Source organism: Saprolegnia parasitica (assembly GCF_000151545.1).
Source record: "Saprolegnia parasitica CBS 223.65 unplaced genomic scaffold supercont2.23, whole genome shotgun sequence".
In the NCBI taxonomy this organism is placed as follows: domain Eukaryota; phylum Oomycota; class Saprolegniomycetes; order Saprolegniales; family Saprolegniaceae; genus Saprolegnia; species Saprolegnia parasitica.
The window spans coordinates 1-8,618 of NW_012156417.1; the positions used below are offsets into that span (position 1 = coordinate 1).

The window sequence follows — 8,618 nt, forward strand, 5'->3', positions numbered from 1 at the left end:
AATCCACGCTGCTCGTATCGGTTCGCTGCCACGTGCAGTCCCCGCTTTTGGACCCAGCGCAACATCGAGACGCGTCGTCAGCAAGAGCAGTCCACCGCACCCCACACGACGTACACTTTACTCCAGCATCAGCACACGAACCACGGCTGCTCGGCGCTGCGACGCGACTCTACTTACTATCAAACCAATACAACGTTTGAATCGGTCCAGTTTTGGTGTTGCAAGCTATACTTTGGACATTGATCCACTGTGCATATATCATGGTGTTTCTTGCGTAGTGCCTCACGAAGTCACCACTTCAGAAATAGGGTACGTCGCAAGAGCTGTGTCCGAGGTACCAGTACTGACATCACTTTTGTAGCCGCCAAAAGTCACAACCGAGCTTGGCGTACCCTTCGTCTCGTCACAAGGTGCGTTCGATCAGCTTTGCTGCAGCCTGGGCTCCTTTAAGACTCTAGTACGTGTGTGTTTCTCTGTTGTCCTTGAAACGTTTGTGTTGGTTAACATGCTACTCCATCGAGCTCCATGTTTCTGCATGCGGTATAGAGTATGTAGACTTGGACAAACTCCATGATTCATTACGACATAGCCTTGAAGTCTATGACTAACTTTCGCCCCCAGCGATCGGTTTCTATGCGAGCTTGCGCCGCCAGCTCTGGGAACACGCCTTGCGGGTAGCTCAGGACGTTCTTGACGGTCACTGTGACGTTCGGGGACGAGCCGACGGCGGTGAAAAGTGCGCGCGTTTCTTCGAGGTCCAGCGCTCGCTTGGTGACGGCCAACGACACCTCAAGGCGTTTCTGGTTGTCACGCTTTGCCGTCATTGCGTGGGCTACGAGCAAGAGCTCTTGCTTGCTCAGAGGAGCAAAACACAAACTGAGCACTTCCAGACCTCGGGCGAGCCATTCTGGCAAAGCGCGCGCGATCGACTCGATGCCACGTTCGTCCACGGACTTGGTCCACGTCTGGAAGTTGGTGAGGACTCGCGACGTGCTCAGCCACGCAACGACGCTAGGCATGTCGGAGGCGGGAATTTCGGAAATGACAGCGTAGTGCAGGTCGGGACAGCGGCCGGCAGCGAGATGCCGGGGATCCAGCTTGTCGTCCGGGACACTGAGGATGCGAAGAGCACGAAAGCGCGAGATGTCGACGCTCTGCGAGACGCGTAGGTTGACGACTCGAGCAGGGTCCAGCTTGTCCAGAAGCGATTGGACATTCGCCTCAGGGGCCGTGCTAGACGAGTGGAACGTCTTGATGCTATGTAGATCGCCGTCCAAGGCAGCCAGAGCCGCGTGAACGTCGTCGACACCATTGAGGATGAGAGTCCTCAGCGACGGCGATGCGAGGAGTGCGCGTGCGAGCGGCATGCAATCGTCTACCGGACCGGAGCTGTAGCGCGTCAATTCGAAGCTGAGCGAGCGCAACGGAAACGCTGGTCGCGTGAGCGCCGACATCCAGAGCGCTGCGTTCGCTGGATCGGACAAGCGGACCATGGCGCTCTCGATGTAGTGGCACAAGTCAAGTAGCTCGTGCACGTGAGCTGAGAACTCTGCATCCTTCGTCGCGACCGAGACGTCCCGGACGCGGTCACCCCAAACACGCGCAAACGCCAGTGCCGTATCATTGCGCGACCTCAACGACAGCCGGACGCGCGACGGCCGTGGCAGTGGCGCCGCCAACCATCGAAGATTGGTGGCAGGCCCCACGGACACGTACGGAAAGGCGGGCAGCGCAGCGATGCCGAGGTCAATGACCAGCACAGGAAGGTTTTCGAGATACAAGCACGGCCAGTGGTGCGTGAGGTCCATCGACTGGCTGAGCGAGAGCAGCGCGTGAAGGGCCGGCGGTAGGTCGGGCAGTGCCGACACTAAGGCGACGACGTCCTTGAGCTCAGAGAGCAGGTGCACGATGTCGAGCAGCATGGTGCTCAGTGTGTCGATGGCTTGGCGCATCCAGATGGCGAATTGTATTGCAGAGTATCAGGACCCAGTGCTCCAGTTCTGGTGACCATCAATCACCTTTTGCGAAGTGAATGACGGTCATCTGCGTGGTGGATACCGGTAGATGATGGAATCGAGTTTCGCGGACCGTAAACGCGCTTGATGTGCCGAAGCGACCGGACTCTACAGCGTGTCGACGACTCTGGTACCGCCACGTGGCTGGATTGCCTGGGCGCTACAGCGGTGGGTCCTTCTCACAGTGTCCTCGTAAGATTGGTGGGCATTCCATACCATCCCAAGTGTCTTTTCATCGACACGGTTGTTTGTAGCGTGTAAATATATATATTCGTCAAGTGTGGCTCTACGCGTGGCGCTTGCGAAACTCGACAAAGTCGTCGTTGCGCGTGATTGGGTTGAGTTTCAAATGGGCCATGTCGATGCGGTGCGACCGGAACGAAGCGCCTTCGTCACTCGACCGGTGGAAGATCGCGCCGCGCTTCTCCTTGGAGAAGGTCACGTCCGGGCTGTTGGAGAGGTACCGGAGACCGGCAAAGGTTGACATGCCCGTGGCAAACGTGATGATGTCGATGATCGGGTACGTCGCGGGGTCCGAGAACCACGTCTTGATGACGGACTGGGTCGCGCGGGCAGTGGTCGAGGCCATGGTAGTTCTTGGAGGTGGTGGTAGTTGGTGGGAAGCAAGCAAGTGCTGGAATGAGCTTTGTATGGCTCCCGCGCCAAAAGAAGATCGCAACACCAAAGAAACGCGATTTGCGGGAGCCTTGACACACCGAGGACAACGTCGATCCGGATATGCAAGGCCATCTCGATACAAATTCAGCGAGTATCAGGATACGCTGTGAAACGCGCGTGTCAATTTTACGGTTTTTCTCTGATATATTGCGTGTTTTTAGACGTCTTAGATGAGAAAAGTTATGTCGGAATCTCAGTTGCTGAACGGCGGAAAAGCGAAACCAACCAAAGTCGTCGATTCATAGACATGCATTGGGTGAAGGCACGAAGCACTTGCTGCTCATTACTTATGCATTTCTTCGAGCTCGAGCCACTGCTCTTCGGTGTAGTCGCTCTTGTAGGGCTTTAGACGCTGGAAGTACTCGTCGTTGCGTTTAAACTCGACGAGCGTGTTGTCCTTGAGGGTACTCTTCTTATCCTTGGACTTGAGGACCGCCCCGGGCTTGCAAACCCAAGAGATCTAATACATATGAACATCAAGTATAATGGCTCTGCCACATACCGAGATCTGGGCTGCTGACAGCTTGGATTCCGTAAAACATGGACGGTAGATGTTCGTCGGACCATGAAGACCCCAGTATTTGGTCTCTAGTGCCATGATTTCGAGCACTAGACAAAACACGTGAAGGGCGAGCGGTGACAGCATGTACATACGCGCAAGATCGTGAATCTTGACGCGTAATGCGGCACGGCTGATGAAGCCCTTGACCGATTTGAAGTCCTTCATCGAACTCTCGTCTGTGACCAGGTGATAGAGTACTACCAACTAATCATGAAACCATGAAACAATCAATTGAGATACCTTCGTCGAGGTTGCCCAACAGGTGGAGGCCACAGTCGATCCCGCCGGTTTGCTTCTTGACATTGACGCTCTTTACCTTGAAATTCGCCTGGTGACCTTGCGTGCAGCAGCGACGGAAGCCGTCGTTGGTGTTGCCAGGCATGGAATCAAGGATGTAGGCAATCCCGTCTTCAACGACCTCGAGCCAAAAGTGAAATCTAAGGGAAAATGAGTTTCGCGGCTGAGAGATTAATAACGTACCCTGCGCAAAAGAGCAGAACGGTGACCTTTGCGACCATGTCCACCTTCTTGGAGCTACCCGTAGCCGTGGTGTTGAGAAGCTGGATCGCCGAAACGTCATATTTGCGTGCAATGGCCAAGGCACCGAAATCGACGACTTACGTGGTCAGCATCTTGCTGGTGTCGAGGAGATCCGCGAAGTGCTTTTGGACAAGAGAAACTCCACCCACCGACACACTGGAACCAGGCTGCCGATGGTTCATCGCTTCGATGTCCATCGCTTCATCGTCCTCGGGTTCTGGGACGCGTCTTCGCCTTTTGGGCTCTTCTGGCGCTTCAGACGGTCGATCGGTGTCGCAGCGGTCGCCTTGCGCTTCGATGCCGACTCGGGGCGTTCTTCGAGCGCCTTGCGCTTCAAAACCCGCTTGGGGGGTCCGTTGGGGAACATCCACTTGCAGTCGGCCGACTTCAGCCAAGCCGCGTATAGGGCAGCAATCTCGTCGTGGTGCACGGCTGTGTAGAAGTAATCGGGAGTCTTGGTGTTGCTTTCGTCGTCCTCTTCACCATACCACAGATGGAACTTCTTCACCTTGACGACCTTCTCGAACCAGGTGTGTGCACCTCGCTTGCGCATCTTGTACTTGCGTAGGAGATCGCCAACCTTGAGGCGGTCTTCGCTTTTGCAGTACCATCCCGTGGAGACGACGGCTGTTTTCCCCTTGCAGGTTGACATCCGACCTTTTGCGACTTCGCTGATCTCGTTGTCGGGCGTGCCGATGGCGATGTAGAGAGCCTCCATGCCCGTCCACGCCGACAAGACCTTGAGTATCGCGTCCGGAGCGACGACCTTCTCGGCCATGGTAATGAACCGGAGCACGTCGCCGGAGCGTAGCCCCAATTCCTGCGCTTGGGGACCGTCGACGTCCGTAAAGACAAGCACTGCGTCGCGGATGACGAGAGTGAACGCCAGCTCGTCGCCCCACTGGAATCGGTTGCCGTTGTTGACAACAGCGCATGTCGACTCCTTCAGCCAAAGAAAGCGCCGGTACTTCAGTTCGTATTCTTCTTCGGGCCTTCCTTCTTGCCCTTGCGCTTGCTGGCGTCCTTGTCCTCGTCGGGGCCCTTGGGGCTGTCAGGCAGACGAGGCTTTTTGGCACGTATCCTGTACGGATCCTTCGGGTGGCGCACCATGGTGCGAGCGTTCTCGATGGAAAATTAAAATTCGGTCGTTCTTCCTTGCATTCCGACATGCGGCAGTTGGCATAAGCCCTTTCCCAAGTCTATAGTTATGTCGGAATCTTAATTGGGAAACGTTATTTCGGAACGGTGGTCGAGAGCGTCACGCTGGCGGCGCAAGCCCGCATAGAAACCGATCGCTGGGGGCGAAAGTTAGTCATAGACTTCAAGGCTATGTCGTAATGAATCATGGAGTTTGTCCAAGTCTACATACTCTATACCGCATGCAGAAACATGGAGCTCGATGGAGTAGCATGTTAATCAACACAAACGATTCAAGGACAACAGAGAAACACGTACTAGAGTCTTAAAGGAGCCCAGGCTGCAGCAAGGCTGATCGAACGCACCTTGTGACGAGACGCCAAGCTCGGTTGTGACTTTTGGCCGCTACAAAAGTGATGTCAGTGCGGGTACCTCGGACACAGCTCTTGCGACGTACCCTATTTCTGAAGTGGTGGCTTCGTGAGGCACTACGCAAGAAACACCATGATATATGCACAGTGGATCAATGTCCAAAGTATAGCTTGCAACACCAAAACTGGACCGATTCAAACGATTGTCTTGGTTTGAAAGTAAGTAGAGTCGCGTCGCAGCGCCGAGCAGCCGTGGTTCGTGTGCTGATGCTGGAGTAAAGTGTCGTACGTCGTGTGAGGTGGCGGTGGACTGCTCTTGCTGACGACGCGTCTCGATGTTGCGCTGGGTCCGAAAGCGGGGGACTGCACGTGGCAGCGAGCCGATACGAGTAGCGTGGATTCCATGAGTATGTGTCGTTGGTGGATCGGGGTGGCTGTGCGCTGCTCTGAGGTTCAAAGCGAGATGCTTGCTGGTCTTGTTCGAGATGTTGTTCGAGTTGTTGTTGAGGTGGCTGCGTGCTGTCTTGGCTGTAGAGCGCAGACAGCGGATGCCGATAGACGTACCTCGACGCACGTAGCGTCCAGGCGTGTCTGTCGGCAAGAAGAGAGGATCATGGTGGTTGGGTGGCAGCTTGCTGTCTCGACGGACAACGACGGGCGGGCATGGCAACAAACAGCGTTCAAGTCAAAAGTCGAGAGCGCGTGGTGGCTGTGAGCTGTTTTGGGTGCCGCGTGCGCCGAGGTCCGATGAGAAGGATGGCTGCAGATTGTCTTCATCGTGCGGTGGCACCGAGGCCGCAACAGACAGTCGAGGTGAGTCTTGAGTGCCGACGCCGCGGCTGGTTACCATGGCGTCCGGAGCATGGCGAGCCAAATCAAAACTGAGGTGGTGGAACACAAGACGGAGTTCTGACCATCATTAACATAGTATTGTGCTTGTTTGTAAACGATGGTTAGGGGTGTGGAAGGAGAGAAAGTATGGCACTCGCATCGAGGCCACCATCACTCACAGGACGGTCTGGCTTTGCAGTGCTTTCCACAGTCCGACGTATCGATGCTGCTTCCTGCCTTGCATTTAGTCCCATGTGTCTATACTGCAACATAGTGTATGACGCGGCATTACCAGAACGCTCCATTGGGTGCAACTATGCAATGTGGCGACCAGGTCGAATCCCAAAACCAATGCAGCACGCCAAATTTGCGCAATTCACAGAGCTCGATCTTCAGCACATCCACCATTCATCTTTGGCTAGACTTCGAAACACTCCACAAAGTTGTCCTGTGAGTGATGGTGGCCTCGATGCGGAGCGAGAGTGCACCGTGCTTTCTCTCCATCCACACCCCTAACCATCGTTTACAAACAAGCACAGTGCTACGTCAGTGATGGTCCAGCACACCGTCATGCGATTGCATCACCTCAGTTTTGATTTGGCTCGCCATGCTCCGGACGCCACGGTAACCACCCGCGGCGTCGGCACTCAAGACTCACCTCGACTGTCTGTTGCGGCCTCGGTGCCACCGCACGATGAAGACAGTCTGCAGCCATCCTCCTCATCGAACCTCGGCGGACGCGGCACCCAAAACAGCTCACAGCCACCACGCGCTCTCGACTTTTGACTTGAACGCTGTTTGTTGCCATGCCCGCCCGCCGTTGTCCGTCGAGACAGCAAGCTGCCATCCAACCACCTCACCAACAACTCGAACAAGACCATCAAGCATTTTGCTTTGAACCTCAGAGCAGCGCACAGCCACCCCGATCCACCAACGACACATACTCACGGAATCCACGCTGCTCGTATCGGCTCGCTGCCACGTGCAGTCCCCCGCTTTTGGACCCAGCGCAACATCGAGACGCGTCGTCAGCAAGAGCAGTCCACCGCCACCCCACACGACGTACTACACTTTACTCCAGCATCAGCACACGAACCACGGCTGCTCGGCGCTGCGACGCGACTCTACTTACTATCAAACCAATACAACGTTTGAATCGGTCCAGTTTCGAGTGTTCTGCATAGCATCTAAGCTCAATTTCAGTTCTCGCAGCAGCACCCGACAAAGACCTTCCACCACGCCCGTTACTCGTGCGCTCATGGCTCGATGCATCCTGCCTCCGTCTCACTGGTAGCAGTAAGACGACCTTGGATTAAACGCAGACTCGAGCGCGGTCGAATGTGCCGAAAGAATCCAAAGAATGAGCTCGTGGCCGTCCGCCGAGAGGTGGCGGGAGATGGTGTCGACATCCGGATACGACACGATTGCGACATCGTCGACATCCGGATACTACGCGCGATTGCGCGATCTGGACGTCGATCCAAGATCGCCACATTGCTGCCATCTTTCAATTTGCCATGTTTCGCAGCCTGCGCTCGTCGTCCACTTCGACGCTTCTCGGTCGTCGCGCCTTGTCAACGGCCTCGCCCTTTGCTTCGTCCAGTGCCTTTGCCGCCGACATCCAAGCCGTCCAAATGGCCGACCGCACTGAGCACATTCTGCCCGGCGGCCGGCACCTCTTTGGCCAGCTGCCCAAAGCGTTCGAAGGCGTCAAGCAGATCGGCGTCATTGGCTGGGGGTCGCAGGGTCCCGCGCAGGCCCAGAACCTCCGCGACTCGCTCGAAGGCACCGGCATCAACGTCAAGGTTGGTCTCCGCAACCACTCGAGCTCGGCCGAGAAAGCCCGCGCCGTTGGCTTCACCGAGGCATCGAATTCGCTCGGCGAAATGTACGACGTGATCGCCGAGTCGGACATGGTGCTGCTTCTCACGAGTGACGCGGCGTGCGTGTCGCTCTACCCGACCTTTTTTCCGTTGCTCAAGAAGGGGGCGACGCTCGGCCTCTCGCATGGCTACCTCCTCGGCCACCTCAACACGGTGCACGAGTCGTTCCCAAAGGACGTCAACGTCGTCATGGTCGCGCCCAAGGGCATGGGTCCGAGTGTGCGCCGCCTCTACGTCCAAGGCAAGGAAGTCAACGGCGCCGGCATCAACGCCAGCGTCGCCATCCACCAGGACGTCAACGGGCGCGCGGCCGACCACGCGCTCGGCTGGAGCGTCGCGCTCGGATCGCCGTACTCGTTCTACACGACCTTGACGGACGAGTACAAGTCCGACATTTTTGGCGAGCGCGGGATCCTCCTCGGCGGCGTCCACGGTCTCATCGAGGCGCTCTTCCGCCGCTACATGGGCCAGGGCAAGTCGCCCGAAGACGCGTTTGTCCATGCGGCCGAGTGCATCACCGGTCCGCTCAACGACATCATCTCGCACCATGGCATCAAAGCTGTCGCCGACCAGTTCTCGGGCGAGGACAAGGCGACCTTTC

At 56.4% G+C, this 8,618-nt stretch overlaps 2 protein-coding genes across 2 annotated transcripts; both read right to left on the reverse strand.

The window, feature by feature from the left end:
- Window positions 1–578: 578 nt before the first annotated feature.
- Window positions 579–1,922, reverse strand: SPRG_06564 (hypothetical protein; the record flags this gene model as incomplete). The annotated part of the gene is made up of 1 exon (XM_012345385.1): window positions 579–1,922. One exon carries the CDS (start codon window positions 1,920–1,922, stop codon window positions 579–581), a length of 1,344 nt encoding a protein of 447 aa, XP_012200775.1.
- A 1,054-nt stretch (window positions 1,923–2,976) lies between these two features.
- SPRG_06565 (hypothetical protein) lies at window positions 2,977–5,078 on the reverse strand (the record flags this gene model as incomplete). Its single annotated transcript, XM_012345386.1, has 7 exons — window positions 2,977–3,153; window positions 3,196–3,302; window positions 3,348–3,431; window positions 3,496–3,692; window positions 3,736–3,789; window positions 4,020–4,762; window positions 5,040–5,078. 7 exons carry the CDS (start codon window positions 5,076–5,078, stop codon window positions 2,977–2,979), a joined length of 1,401 nt encoding a protein of 466 aa, XP_012200776.1.
- Between the last annotated feature and the right edge of the window lie 3,540 nt (window positions 5,079–8,618).